General features: G+C 34.1%; 1 protein-coding gene across 1 annotated transcript in view; it reads right to left on the reverse strand.

Annotated features, from left to right (window-relative positions):
- Positions 1-1,206: 1,206 nt before the first annotated feature.
- Positions 1,207-15,909, reverse strand: part of SMARCA5 (SWI/SNF related, matrix associated, actin dependent regulator of chromatin, subfamily a, member 5) — a 42,498-nt gene continuing 27,795 nt past the window's right edge. The window contains exons 14-24 of the mRNA XM_032246493.1: positions 15,254-15,386; positions 11,832-11,980; positions 11,513-11,632; positions 10,642-10,752; positions 10,217-10,330; positions 9,745-9,867; positions 8,880-9,012; positions 7,973-8,091; positions 7,336-7,548; positions 5,406-5,513; positions 1,207-2,470 (exon numbers count right to left, since the gene is read on the reverse strand). Of these exons, the coding sequence (XP_032102384.1) occupies positions 2,405-2,470; positions 5,406-5,513; positions 7,336-7,548; positions 7,973-8,091; positions 8,880-9,012; positions 9,745-9,867; positions 10,217-10,330; positions 10,642-10,752; positions 11,513-11,632; positions 11,832-11,980; positions 15,254-15,386 (1,389 nt within the window). The 3' untranslated portion in view covers positions 1,207-2,404. The remainder of the gene's footprint in view (positions 2,471-5,405; positions 5,514-7,335; positions 7,549-7,972; positions 8,092-8,879; positions 9,013-9,744; positions 9,868-10,216; positions 10,331-10,641; positions 10,753-11,512; positions 11,633-11,831; positions 11,981-15,253; positions 15,387-15,909) is intronic.

Below are 15,909 nucleotides of genomic sequence, written 5' to 3' on the forward strand. Positions count from 1 at the left end.
ATGTTTTGTTGTTAAAAAAAAAAAGACACATTTAATCAGCATCATGATCAGACTATTACATTTAGCAATCAACAGCATGGATGCAAAACAAACAAAAATCTACATAACCCCTGTGTTGGAATGCCTTACACTTTCCATAGAACAGAAACTAAAATAACCTATCATATAATTAGTCACAAATAGTCATCAAGTTCTGTGGTTGTGGTGGCTTTTGTGGCAGCATTGGTGGTGGTGGTGGTAGATACAGTGGGGATTGCTATAATAGATTTGGTAATGATGGAAGCAATTTTGGAGGTGGTGGAGGCTACAATGATTTTGGCAGTTACAACCATCAGTCTTCAAATTTTAGACTCATGAAGGGAGGAAACTTTGCAGGCAGAAGCTGTCCTCTGTGGTTGTGAAGGCCAACAGCTTGCCAAACCACAAAACGAAGGTGGCTATGGCTGTTCCAGTAGCAGCAGTAGCTATGGCACTGGCAGAAGATTTTAATTACTGCCAGGAAACAAAAACTTAACAGGAGAGGAAAGCCAGAGAAGTCACAGGGAAGCTACAGGTTACAAGACATTTGTGAACTCAGCCAAGCACAGTGGTGGTGGCAAGGCCTAGCTGGTTCATGCTTTTTCCAAGTGAGTTTTTCTCTTCACACAGTTTCCATTTGAGTCCCTAAGCTCTCAGAGCTAGCACTATACTTGATTCATTTTGCATTTCCACTGTGTATCTCTCTCCCTCCCAGTTTCTCTTCCTCTTGAAAACATCACTTTTGTGACCTCTATAAGTTTTCTTCAGCCTTACATTTTTTCAATTTCTTTCATACTGAGGTTATAACTGTTACAAATTATTCGTTTCATGAAAAAGGTAACCATTCCTCATGCATGTATTACACCTTTAACTGTCAAGACTCTAACATTGTATTTAAAAAGTTAATTTTGAGGGAGCACTAAATAAGTTCAAATTACTTTACAATTTGCCATAAACACTGCGTTTTTGACATTAACAGCAGCAACTCCATATTTCAAGAAATTAAGCAGTATTAGTAATACTGCAGGTATCATTTTTTTTTTTTAATCTCCAATTACACATGGGCAGGTGAAAACTACCAATAGAAATTTAAGAGGAAGAAATCCAATTAAGGGAAACATTGTGTCCTAAGGAAAAAAGTGAATTAAAATTGAGAAAAAGATTAAAGAAATTGAAAGAAAAGACCACTTTACAGATTATAAAAGTTATATTTATTCACGATGCTACATTTATTGCATTCCCTTAGAAAAATGGAGAACTGTTTATGTACCCAATCTGCACATATAAAATTTTATACAAATTATGTGTAGCACATAAAGGCCTCTGGTACAGCTAAAATCCTGACACTATAATTTGGGTATTCCTGCTTTAGGGTCTCCAGTTTATCAAGTCTGTCCATAGAAAACAAAAACTGGAATTACAGTCAGTCTTGCTAACACTTAGAAATGACTTTAAAATATAATAAAATTTTCATTTACTCTAAAACTCAAAATGGGAGGAGATACATTTTGTTACCAATTTCAATGTAACAGTATGACAAATTCACACTTCATTTTGGTTGGGTCTTTCAAAATTAAAAAAAAAAAAAATCACCTTAGTTCTGACATTATCTAAGGCCGTGGCTGCTTCAGAAGGTCATGTCAAAATATTTACCAAATAATTAGAAATAACAGTAATATTCCTTTTACAAAATGGTACAGTAATACCTTAAGGAACCGGAAGATATTAAATGTCTTTGGCTATACAACTAAAAGGCCATTCTTCCAAAAGAATAGGGCATATTTATTTCAAAATCACCTATAAAAACAGAAAGCATAACAGAAATATGCATAGAATTTAAGTATACTTTGTCTTGCCTTCTTTTCTCATTCTACCCACATAAGCTAGGAGAATGCAATTTACATAATCTTTCCAGATGAGACTCAATAGCACTACAAAGAAAATACCCAAATTTCTGCAAAGGCAAAGTGGATTAAAATAATTACACAACCAAGTGAAGATTGAAAGGGACAACTGTTATCTGAAATTTTCTTTTTTTTTTTTAAACTTGCTTGTTTTTAAGCCTTACAAGTGTAGAAATTATAGCTAATAAACAAAAAGTCACAATCTTCACAAATGGAACTACAATAGAAAAATAAATCAAATGAAACATTTAGTAATAAATGAAGCCTATTTTATTACTTCAAGTGTTAATGATAAAAAAATTTCAGCACAGCTGTTGCATTTAAAAAAGTGAAACTACATACTATGTTTCTAGCTCAGTAAACAGATGAACCTGATGTCTTTAAATGACATAACAATTGAGCATTGTACAGTACATCTTATGAAGACCCGTAAATTAAAGAACTACTGGTTTAAAGTTAGTGATTATGAAACAAAAACATATTCATAGTTTCAGCTTCTTTTTTCTTCCTCGACCATCAGGTGCTCCATCCATTTTACGTTTCTGTGTCTACAAACAGAAAGAAGGATTACCTTTCACAACAAGACTAATATAAACATGAAATATAGTTGCAGACACATTATAACACCTTAATAATAACTACTACAAAGTAATAGGTGAGATTTTTCTCCCAGACTATATAAATCTTTCAAAGCAAACTTTTTATGCCTCCAAATAATCTTATCTGCTTACTTACACAATGAACACATTTTAATGTTAATGACGTTATCAGAATGCACAATTAACAATAGTAAATCAGTATCAAATAAAGTCACTCTTCCCAAAAGAAAAGAGTATAAGAAACACTTGAGTTTTTAAAAGGCAGTTACATAAATACCAAATATTATCCAGAGGTATTCATTTATTCATGACTCTATAAATTACTTTTTTCATTTTAATTAAATTAACTATTATTAAATAGTAATTTTTTTCCCTTAAAGTGTTTGCCTTCAGGTTGCTAAAACATCACTGAAAAAAATCAAAGCTTAGAGATTAACAGTAAAAGCCATAATGCTACTGCTTTTCTAATGTTTCTTGTATTATCCTAAAATTATAACTTGTATTCCCAATGAGATGTGTACACACTTGGCATTCAGAAGACATACCTTTCCAGATTTTCATGAAGACCCATATTAAGGACTACCGCATCATCAAGACATGATTTTTCCTACACAACCCAATCAAGCTAAATTTGTACATTTTAAGTATTTTAAGGAAGTCCTAGTTATAGCAATCAGAGAGAGAGAAATATGGAACATCTAAACTGGAAAAAAGAAGTCAAACTGCTGTTTGTAGACGACATAATCTTACATTAAGGAAAATCCAAAGACTTCATCAAAAAACTATTAGAACTCATAAACAAATTCAGTGATGTTGCAGGATATAAAATCAACATACAACAACCAGTAGCATTTCTATATGCCAACGGTGAAGAATGTGCAAAAGAAATAAAAAGTAATCCCATTTACAATAACTACACATGAAATACCCAGGAATTAACCAAAACAGTGAAAGACCTCTACAATAAACTATAAAATGCTGATGTAAGAAACTGAAGATACAAAAAAATAGAAAGATAATCCATGTTCACGGATTAAAAAATCAATATTGTTAAAATGTCTATATTACCCAAAGCAATCCACAGAGTCAATGCAATCCTTATCAAAATACCAATGACATACTTCACAGAAATATGCAAAAACAAAAAAAAAATAACTAAAATTTATATGGAACCACAAAAGACCCAGAAATAGCCAAAGCCACCCTAAGCAAAAAGAATAAAACTGAAAGAATCATATTACCTGACTTTAATTTACAGTACAGAGCTATAGTAACCAAAATACCATGGTGCTAGTGTAGAAACAGATACACAGATCAGTGGAACAGCAGAAAAGAACAGAGAAACCAGAGCTAAGTCCACATCTACAGGGAACTCATGTTTGACAAAGGTACCAAGAACATACACTGGAAAAGGACAGTCTCTCCAATAAATGGTGCTGGAAAATTTGGATATCCATACACAGAAGAATGAAACATGACCCCATCCCTAACTACATACAAAAATCAAATCAAAATGGATTAAAGATTGACTCTAAGACCTCAAACTATGAAACTACAACAAGAAAACATTGGGGAAGCTCTCCAGAACACTGGACTGGGCAAAGATTTCTTGAATAATACCCCACAAGCACAGGCAACCAAAGCAAAAATGGACAAAAGGGATCACATTAAGTTAAAAAGCTTCTGCACAGCAAAGGAAACAATCAACAACAAAGTGAAGAGACATCACACAGAATGGGAGAAAATATCTGCAAACTACCCATTTGTCAAAGGATTAATACCCAGAATATATAAAGAGCTCAAACAACTCTTCTGAAAAAATTCTAGTAATCCGATTATAAAATGGGCAAAAGATCTAAATAGACATTTCTCAAAGGAAGACATACAAATGGCACACAAGTATATGAAAAGCTGCTCAATATCACTGATCATCAGAGAAATGCAAATCAAAACTACAATGAGGTAACATCTCACTCCAGTTAATATGGCTTTTATCCAAAAGTCAGGCAATAACAAATGCTGGCAAGAATGTGGAGAAAAGGGAATCCTTGTACACTGCTGGTGGGAACACAAATTAGTACAATCACTGTGGAAACAGTTTGGAGGTTCCTCAAAAAACTACAAATAGAGTTCCCATACAATCCACTAATCCCACTCCTAGGCATATACCCAAAAGAAAGTCAGTGTATCAAACAGATATCTCTACTCCCATGTTTACTGCAGCATGATTCAAAGTAGCTGAGATCTGAAAGCAACCTAAGTGTCCATCAACAGATAAACTGATAAAGAAAACATAGCATGTATACACAAAATAATACTATTCAGCCATAAACAATGAGACTCTGTAATTTGCAACAACATGGATGGAACTGGAGTTTATTACGTTAAGTGAAATAAACCAGGCACAGAAAGACAAACTTGGCATGTTCTCACTTATTTGTGGGAGCAAAAAATTACAATTAAACTCACTGAGATAGAGAAAAGGATGGATATCAAAGGCTGAGAATGTTAGCGTGGGTGGGGCTGGCTAATGGATACAAAAAAAATACAGAGTGACTAAGACTTAGTATTTGATAGAACAGGGTGACTACAGCAATAAATAAAATATCTCACATAACCTATAAATACATATACCTACCCATAAAAATTAAAAATTAGAAGTTTATACCATTACTTAAATTTGAAAAGTGGAAGAAATCTCCAATTATGATCTTAGGTTCCCCCTTATGGAAAACAAAAGGTAACTCATGGCAATTTGGGGGAGGGAGACAGGCGGCCCACAACAGGGACTACCGCATCAATGACAGCCAAGCAGTGTTCAAATACTTAAAAAGAAAGGGAAAATTTACATAATCCACATATTTACATATTCATGAATACTTACTGAAGGCTTTGGTCCTCGTTTCTTTTTCTCCGCCTTCTCCTTTTCTTCTAGTTCCATGTTTTCTCTTTCAATCAAAGTAATTAAGGTGTTACATCTCCTCTGGAGCTCCTAAATTACAAACAAACATGGCATAGGCACTTTCCATCTACAAGTTTCATGATTTCAATTTTAAAATAAGGCATGTTTTTAAAAGGATAATATGAAACCACTACTGCAGCACCCGATTTTTTAAAAAACTGATTTTCATACACAATTCATGCTATGAAGATTAAAAGCAAAATATCTGTAAATGTTTTTACTCCATTCTTTAAAGGCAAACTACTGTATAGTCTTCAGAAATTCTTCCTTCACTTAGGAATTAAAGCAATAAAGATGAACATCTCATAACACATGCAACACTGCTACTTAGTGTGTATGTGTGAGAATTACTGTGCGACTTATAGCCAAAACTTAAAAAGATTAATATAGTGCATATATGTGAGGGTCAAACGCAACAAGAACTTTAACAGGTGTGTATAATCTTTCCCTTCAAAGTATTATCACTAGAATTCTGGTAGTCAATGAATCGCATGGCATCTTTCCCAATTTTGGAAAAGCAGCCATGGAAGTCTATGGTGAGTTCTACTTCATCTCTCTGGCAAACTGGACATACAGCCTCCAGAAAAGATTTAAAGTATAATGTAGAAGTAGTGGATAACCCTAAAAGAAAGAGAAGTCCATTTGCATGGCTGCTGGTTAGCAGCTCCCTTTCTTACAGGGCAAAATTATTCTTTTTCTTACATTAAGTAATACTACTATACACACAACCACGGTAAAATAATTTTAAAATACTACTCTATAGACTACACCACACAAGGCTTAGAAATAGTATTATAGATAGAAGACTACATTATCATTTTTTGTGCATCTTAACATGACACATGTTTAGAAGTAACAGTTTTAAACCATGGTATTATACTAGTAAATTAACACGGCACTGTCTTGTTAACAATTACTACAAAATTATTCTTTATTAACTCTATAAATTCTTTCCACTTAAGAAGAAGTAAGACCAAGCTTACAGCAACTGGATCTTTTCTCTAATTATGTATTTATACAGTGTTTTTTATCTTAAAAGTACCTTCATGTATTAAGTTTAGTACACTTCCCAAACCTGGGTATTACAAAACCGTGATGTCTAGTGAAAAAACAGAATACTGCTTTAACTTATCCACTGTCTTACAAAGTGACATTTTAAATACACAGAGAAATCATGATAAACAAACACGAAGATGTTTAAACTTTGCTTATACCAGGATACCCCAAACTTAAAACTACGGAACTTATTAGCATTATTCTCAACTGGCAAAAAAGTTGAAGCTCAAAGTTCAATGGTGGTGAAATAAGGAAGAAAAGGAACAATCCATCAAAGCTAAACTTTTCTGTATTTAAATTTTAGGTTGTTAGAAATGGGGATATTTGGTCAGAAACGGTTAGCCAGACATTGAGAATAAAAACAAAACCTAGCATTAAGTCAGTACAAAAATAGTGTTTCACTACATTAAGTGATCTTAAAATAACCCAGACTCAGCATTCTGATGTGCGGATGCCTGAATGCAAGGACAATTTTTCTTTATAGAAATGTGTTCATTTGAGAAACCAAAAAGTCATAACATTCAGAAATTGAAACTGATGATATTTCCTCTCACTTAGAACTTGAAAAGCTAGTTTTAGCAAATAGTGACGTTTAAAGATGTAAGATATTAAAGGACGGGACCAATAAACTTGTAAGTTATCCATGCTACTAGGTTTTATGATACCAACAATATTTTAACAAAAGTTTACTTCAAAGATTTTTTTAAGGTCATCTTAAAGAATACCAAAGACTTATTCTGAACTTACTCTGAACTTTCTGCTATATTACACCAAAAAAAAACCCTTGAGCACTCACCATTGCAGTTCTGGACTTAAGAAACCAGTCAAATCTGAACTGAGGAGAGTTGCGAATACACTGTCGCAATTCATCATAAACGTTTTCTTTGTCAAATCCAAGTTTGTGAAGCATACAAATCAGAAAACGATCTTCTTCTTCAGTATAATTTTTTCCTTTGTTAGTACCATATGATATTCTCAGCTGATGAAAAGGTGCTTTGTACCGTCCAATCTAGGAAAGTGAGATTTTATATTACATAAAAAACAAATCCTATATAATCTGTATTTCAAACTCAGCTTTAGTAGAATTAGCTAAAATGTTGCATTTCAAATCAGAATTTCCTATCCAGAGCACCTTAACTGCTTTATATATAACCTTTGTCCTGAAAGACCTTTATAGTCTTTATCATTATTATAACGAGAAAAACAGACTCAGACTTTTGATACTACCTAGTAAAAAGCTAATCTTAGTGCCTCTGACTCTGATCTATCAGTCTAGTACAGGGGTAAATTCTGTTGACAATACCATGTTTGAATGCTACCCTGAAGAAATTTTAAACTTGAAACTCTCACTTCTTTTCCTTTTATAAAAAACTCTCATATTCACAGCTAGGAGTTATTTTATTAACTACCCTACTTATTAACCAGCAAATTACCTTTGTGTCAAGTGCTTTTTTGATGCTTATTCTTCTTTGAATTCTTGCCTCTCCCCTTTCAATCTGAGCCATAATCTTCTCTATGTCCTGGAGCTCGTTGCACCTTTCCCAGAACACAGCTATAAAAGTTGGACAAAGTAAACAAGCCACTTATATTTTGTTTTCTTAAATGTGGGGAAAAAAAAAAAAAAAATGGGATCGACTGGATGATTTCAGTTATCTTCTAATTCTTAAATTTCTGCTATTCTAAGCAGACACGCATCACAGCATACCCGCATATATTAACATAGTAATACAACTGACTGCCGCAAATACACACATAATACTTGGATGTTATGGAGAGAAATAAGATAAAAATGAATGTGCAATTATCCTATGACTTATTCTGATTTTCTTGGCTGTAGCTAGAGTTATCTAGGGTTAAAATTTTTTTTTTAATTATACCATTTTTGGGAAGGAGACATTTTCTAATTTGTAAAAAAACAACAGGCCAGACGCAGTGGCTCATGCCTGTAATTCCAGCACTCTGAGAGACCGAGGCGGGTGGATCATCTAAGGGCAGGAGTTCGAAACCAGCCTGGACAACATTGTAAAACCATGTCTCTACTAAAAATACAAAAAAATTAGCTGGGCATGGTGGCACATGCCTGTAATCCCAGCTACTCGGGAGGTTGAGGCAGAACTGCTTGAACCTGGGAGGCAGAGGCTGCAGAGAGCTGAGATCGCACCACTGCACTTCAGCCTGGGCAACAAGAGTAAAACTCTGTCTCAAAAAAACAAAAAACAACGAAGAACGTACTAACTATGCTGTGGCAAAATTAGCTAATCACAATATAATTCAGAGTAAGAAAACAAGAATCTTCCAACAGCTCTTACTGAACTCCAAAAGCCTGGTTAAAAGAATTACCTGAATATTCAATGACTTCTTCTGGAGTTTTGCCTTCTACTTCTCTTGCTATATTTTCAATATCATCACGACCCCACTTCTCATTAGCTTTGATAAACTGGTTAAAATCTCTCTTATTCCAATTGGTAAATCCCTTCACAGGAACAGAAACAAAATATTTAATCCCAGCACATTAAACTTGGAAAACATGCTATTAAAATTATAGCAATCCTTCTAAATATTATAAAAAAAAATTTTTAATTGCTCCTAGTTTATTTACTATTTTAGAATGGCATCTTTTCATTTACATAAATGTACAGTTTTGGCAATACATTATATATTGCTCAAATACCCAAGCAATTAATTGTAAGTGGGAGAGAGTAAGAAACACTGTGTGAAAAGGTGACAGTTTTGCTTAACTTTGAAAGATTATTAGCAGTTGGCCACAAAGAGTGAATAATCTAAAGGGCAAAAATATGATCAAGTAGAAAAACGGAAGGAAAACAAAGCTTTAAAGTAGGTTAAAGGCCAGATTCTAAAAGAGCTTGATGAACACCAAAGGATGTTAAGAACTTACCAAGCCAAGATTTATAATCAAAAATGGTGAGTAGGTAGTAATGTGGAAAATTCATAGGAAAGACAAGAACATTCAAAGTAAGGTGATAAAAAGGATACCCACCCTACCAAGGCCGGAGTAGTCTCCTCAACTACCTGAACAACTAGTGACAATCAAATGGAGGATTTATGCACATGCCCTTGCTTTGTTATCTCCAATTATTCCATCTTTAAAAGCAGAAACCTGTACTTATTTGTATGCCCCAACATCACCCAACACAGTACTTTACAATAAACTGTTACTAAAGTTTGTACTGATTAAAGGCTATACCTGTGTTAGAAGCTTCTCTTTTTCCTCTAACTCTTCATCATTAAGAGGTTCAGCTTCATCAATTTTAAGCTGTTCTTCTTTTTGTGCCTGTGCTGCATTAGGCAGCTCAGGATTTCGAGGTACCTACAAGATATTTTTCTATGCCATCAATAAGTAAATTTTAAAGAGCAAGTGATGAACTAAATTCTTAACCAATTAACTGACATTTCACAAGTTTCCATTCAACCAGGAAAGAAAATATACTGATATCTTGCATTTATCACATTAAAAACAACCTAGATTGGTCATGAAATCTTATTTTTCTTTTTAAATAACAGACACAAAGCTTATGTATTTGACATACACAACTAGACTAGGCTAAAGCAATAGCTTTTCCCACTAGGTCCAAATTAGATAAATATTAATAACTAATATTTATACCTTCCATAAATTCTGGATAGCAATGGACAGAAAAGTGGACAATTTCAATTACCTTGTACCCAATAGTTTTTCTGTAAAACAGAATTTCTTTTTCCAGTAATTCAAATAAACGTGGGGGAAAAAACTGGAAATCCTGAACATTGGGTTGTTTTGGAGGTCGAGGAGCCTAAAGGAAAAAAAAAAAACAATGTTATCTATAAAAAAGAAATTTTGTTTTAAATGTATCCTTACTTCTTACTTCATAAACCATGACAGCAAATTTTCCAAGCAAATGAATGCATCTTTCAATAAAACTGAATTGATACCTTAATTTTAAATGCACAGATTCAAAACTGATTTTTTTTAAAATGTTAACTAAAAACAGAATACAGTCTAAAGAAATACAAAATGTAATTATCAATGTTTTTGCAAGAATATAGGAAAAAAATTACATTTTTAAAATTTTTAGATATTTTTATGCTGTGTCAGTCAACTCACCTTGGGTGCTTTAGGTTCACTAACACGAAGAGCTTCCCTGAAATATGCATCAACGGCATAATTGGCTTTTCTTTCTCGTTTAGGTGGCTCAATCCACTCTGTGAATGCAATCTAGCACATGGGAAACCACTCAAATCACCAACTTTTATTACACACAGTAACAAATTATCATCAAGAAGGATGTTTGTAAATGGAAAGATATTCAATCCTGGCTATAAGCTCTATGAGGGTGGGGACTACGATACTTTGCTCAATATTATGTATATAATTAACACATGAGACAGTGTCTAATAAACAACAGTGTAAGCATTCAGTATTTCTTGCTTAAAGGAACAACTGTTAGAGAGGGAGGAACACTATAGAATGTTTGCTATAAATCTAAACTAGTAGAAAACTGTAGACATATGTTTAGCCTAGAACAAATTCTGAAGATATAGACCTAAATGTTAACAAGAAAAACAGTGGGTAGAATAATTTTTTTCTTCTACTTTATGGGTATTTTCCAATTTCCCTCTATATTACCAAGTATTACTTATGAAATTAAGAAATTTTTCCCTTTATTACCAGCCACTTCTGCTGTTTAAAATAAAATTAATCAGATTAACATCCCAAATTACTATATTCATCCCATACAAGAATATATTTCACTGTAAACATATACTACAAACTTCATCAGAGAAACTGTAAAAATATTTCAGAGCTTCCCAACTCAAAAACCAGCCTTAAATTTTACATAATATTCAGATGTCAATAAGCAAAAATAACTGACTGCTGTTTTAAGCAAAATTACAAGACATTATAGTACCACTTAAAATTCCAAGTTTCTAGTAAAATAAAGCTTTCATGTATCCCAAACCTATTTCGAAATTACCTTTTGTTTTTCTCTATAGTCTTCTCCTTCAAAGTTATAAACACTCGACTCTGTATCCATTGTAAAGTTTCTAAGTGAGCTTTCACCCATCTTGGAGAGCTTTTCATTCATCTCTGCAGTCTAGAGAACAAAACAAACAACTTCTTAGACTCACAACAAAGCAAGTATGAACCTGTAGTCAAAATAAATTAACTTCATGTACACAAAAGCCTTTTTATAGGAAAATAAAATTATTTATAAGCAATGTAACAAATATTTCCTCAGTTTCTGGTCTGAGACATTTTATATTAAAAGCATTATCATTTAATCTACATCTCACCTTCTTTGCACCTCTTTCCAAAATACCGTCGATATCTTCATCAGTGATCTCACTTTCCTTTGAAGCAAACACATGTGTTGCCCCATGTCTAATCATTTGAAGCATTTCATCTTTCCCAATTTTGTTCAGATTCTGGTCCACAAGCCTCCCTGAAAAAAGATTGTGTTGTATAATGTTAACTGAACAGACTTTCACTGGTAACTTGAAATTTTAAATGTAAGGTTTAATTTTTAATAATTTTGTCTCAAATGTTAATCATTTCTGTTTATTGTTTATTCACACCTGATAATTTTCATTTTTACACTAAATTTAATACCAAATTTTCAGCTGGTAAGCTACAAAAAATTTCTAAAGCTTATATATTATATAATGAACCCTACTGAATACTGTCAATGAAATATAATCTTTTGTGAAAGCTGCATATAACAAAATTAATTTTCAAAAATCCAGAAGTTTCAACAGATAGAAACATTACATATACAAGTTTCTGATGAGCAGAAAGGTGTTATTACTAATACTCCCCAAATCAGTTTTTTTTCCTTTAAAAAGTAAAAAAATCCTTCACATAGGCCAAACTTTACACTAGAACTGAAATATCTAACATCAGTTTCTTTTTAAAGAAAACTTCCAGAAGAGCTGAAACTCCTAAAAACTTATTATTTTTTTTGCAGTCTTGCTCTGTTGCTTAGGCTGGAGTGCAATGACAGGACCATAGCTCACTGCAGCCCTCAACTCCCTGCTCAAGCCATCCTCCTATCTCAGCTTCCCAAGTAGCTAGGACTAAAGGCATGCACCGCCACACCTGGGGAGAAAATGTATCTGGATCATCAAAGAAACTCAACATTAATAAATTAACAAAGATCTTCAGTTGGCGGGAATTTGGACAAGCTTGTAATCTGTGTTTTAAAAAATACAAGTATATATTAAAAAAAAAAAAAAAAAAAAAAACAGAAACACTTGTTTTCACCCTCCTCAAGGGTCACTCACATACACCTAAACAAAGCTTTGATTTTTATATGCCAACCAACTTGTAGTAAGCGGATAAAGATCCAAGTTTTCAATAACTTCTTTTAATATTTATATCATGGTTTGGAACCCATAACAGAATGCACAATCAAACATCCATGACTCTCAAGGTGAGGACATAGCCACAAAGCATGTTTCTTTGAATTGAAAGCTATCTCATTGCTACTAAAATTTTCTTAGGCTTATAAAAACTACTTCCCAGTTGGGTAGGGAGGGAACCTTCAAATGTAAAGTGCTTATGTACTCTTGTTTTTAATTATGTCCCTCAAATAAAAAACAGTAACACAGAGGCATGCACTTAAGGCCTGGTGTTTGACTAACATGTCTACAAATGGCACATGAAAGCTATTGGTCTGAAGGTTTGCTCCCAAAATTGCCACAGTAAATATGAAGTAAAAAATCACATGATTTCTAAATTTATTATGAATCAATCAATTAAGGGCTTTTTAATCTTTAAAAAAAAAAAGTGTTCCAGCCAGGCATGGTGGCTCACGCCTGTAATTCCAGCACTTTGAGAGGCCGAGGAAGATGGATCACCTGCGGTCAGGAGTTCACCACCAGCCTGGCCAACAAGCTGAAATCCCATCTCTACCAAAAATACAAAAAAACTTAGCCAGGTGCAGCGGTGAGCCCCTGTAACCCCAGCTACTAGGGAGGCTGAGGCAGGAGAATTGTTTGAACCTGGGAGGTAGAGATTGCAGTGAGCTGAGATCGCACCATTGCACTCCAGCCTGGGCAACAAGAGCAAAATTCTGTCTCAAAAAAAAAAACAGTGCTTTATCGATGAAAATAACTCAGAACAAAAGTACATGGCAGGTGTCTTCCAAAACACATGGATGTGTGAAGAAAAGTAAGACATTGTCCATTATATTACCCATGAGATAACCTCATGGGAAGGCAGCCTTTCCTAATTAAATAGTTAACAAAGTTCTTGATTGCTCCCCTCATCACTTCCCAGCTGTATATATGATGAGCAAGTAATTTAACCTCCTCAAAAGTCTTTACCTCTGATGCTAACACCTCAAGTTGGCACGAAGACTAAAGGAGTAAATGGGCCAGGTGCCACGGTCCAGGCCTGTAATCCCAGCACTTTGGGAGGCCAAGGTGGGTGGATCACCTGAGGTCAGGAGTTCAAGACCAGCCTGGCCAACATAGTGAAACCCAGTCTCTACTAAACATACAAAAAATCAGCTGGGCATGGTGATGCATGCCTGTAATCCCAGCTACTTGGGAGGCTTAGGGAGGAGAATCGCCTGAACCCTGGAGGCGGAGGCTGCAGTGAGCCGAGATCACACCATTGCACTCCAGCCTGGGCAACAAGAGGAAGACTCCGTCTCAAAAAAAAAGAAAAAGAAAGTTTAAGTACACAGCACACTGCCTGACACAAAATAAACACTTCATTAACAGAAACGATTTGTAATATAAGCAATAGTTGTCTTCAGGTATGCGGACATATGGCTAACACAATGAACAGCACTACGGATGCCAAAGAAATATAAAATACTCTCTTACATGGAAATTAGAGACTGACAAAATCAAGATACTTACATAATCAGTAAACAATGTACATATGCCTCTCAGCTTTATAGACAGATTGTAAATATATGCTCAGAATGCAGTTATAAAGGAAACCAATATATACCTGAAGTTATTAAGTTCCCCACACCTTTTCTTGCATTTTCTATTTCCCATCATCAACTTTATAGTAAGCTTCATGAAAACGTTAAGTTATGTCATCCTTAAAAACTGCTCTGGAATGAGAACTTAAGTTTCCTTCAACCCAAAATAAAATCCCACTCTCACCCCCTACTCTACTTATATCATTGTTTACTTCTTCTTTCCCACCTAACTAAATTGTAAACTCTTTGAAAAAGAATATTTGTATGTTCCATTTACCACTGAATTCTCAGCAACAAGAACAGTGCCTAGCATCTGGGGTACTGATAAGTTGCAGACAAGAAAAATAAAATCAGACTCTTTGACTTTTATTTTTATTTCAGTATTCCCCACAGTAATCAAGAGTATCTAGTGCATATAAACCATTAACCACCACATTGAATGTCAGATATTTTACATACATTATCCCCTTTAATCCTTTAAAATCCGTAAGTGTAGCTATTTTTATCCTTACTTAAGAGATGAGGAAATGGATTCAAGTAATGAGAGAGAAGTGCTAACTGGCAGAGTCGTTAATTCAAACCTCAACTGTCCTGAGCCCAAAATCCATCTTTTTAATAACAAAACTAAAGTTTACTGTATTTGCAATACCAGTCATCTCTACCGGCTGCAAGCTTGACTCAACAGATGCTTAGTAACAAGAATCTTCTAAAACGATGTTCAGACAAAAACAGGTTATATCAATCCAACTTGGAAAGTTTTAAAGTTCCATAACTAACCTTGTTGAATGACTATTGAATCCAATCTGAGTTTCATCTCAGCACGTTCTACTATTCTTTCTTCTACGGTGTTATCAGTTATAAAGCGAAACACTCTGACTGTCTTGGTCTGTCCAATTCTATGTGCTCGGTCCTAAATAAATTACCATGTTATTTTGAAAACAGTTTAAAAGTTAAATAAATAACACTGAAATGGGTACACTGAGAAACAAAATTAAAATATTCTGCAGTATAAAACTTTTACAAATTTGTAGTAACACTGAATCTGTAAGGAATCAGATGAATTCGCTACGTTACACTAAGACAAAACACATCTCCAAACAACACACAAAATTATAATTAAGTCTGATGATAAAATATTTTAAGTCTTTTTTCCTAGGTTTAAATTCAAAGTGTTTTTCTACATCAATCAAATCATTTGCACTGCTATCAGGCAAAAAAAAGTGACATTAAACAATGAACTTAGCAAACAATATTAAAATTCTAATCTTTAAATAGGGAAAGTGCCTAATGGGCAAGGTGCAGTGGCTCACTCCTGTAATCCCAGCACTTTGGGAGGCTGTGTGTGGATCACTTGAGTAAGAAATTTAAGACCAGCCTGACCAACATGGTGAAACCCCGTCTCTACTAAAAATACAAAACAGCTGGGCATGGTG

This window comes from Sapajus apella, unplaced genomic scaffold (assembly GCF_009761245.1).
Source record: "Sapajus apella isolate SASKATOON/1434 unplaced genomic scaffold, GSC_monkey_1.0 scaffold61, whole genome shotgun sequence".
Taxonomy (NCBI): Eukaryota; Metazoa; Chordata; class Mammalia; order Primates; family Cebidae; genus Sapajus; species Sapajus apella.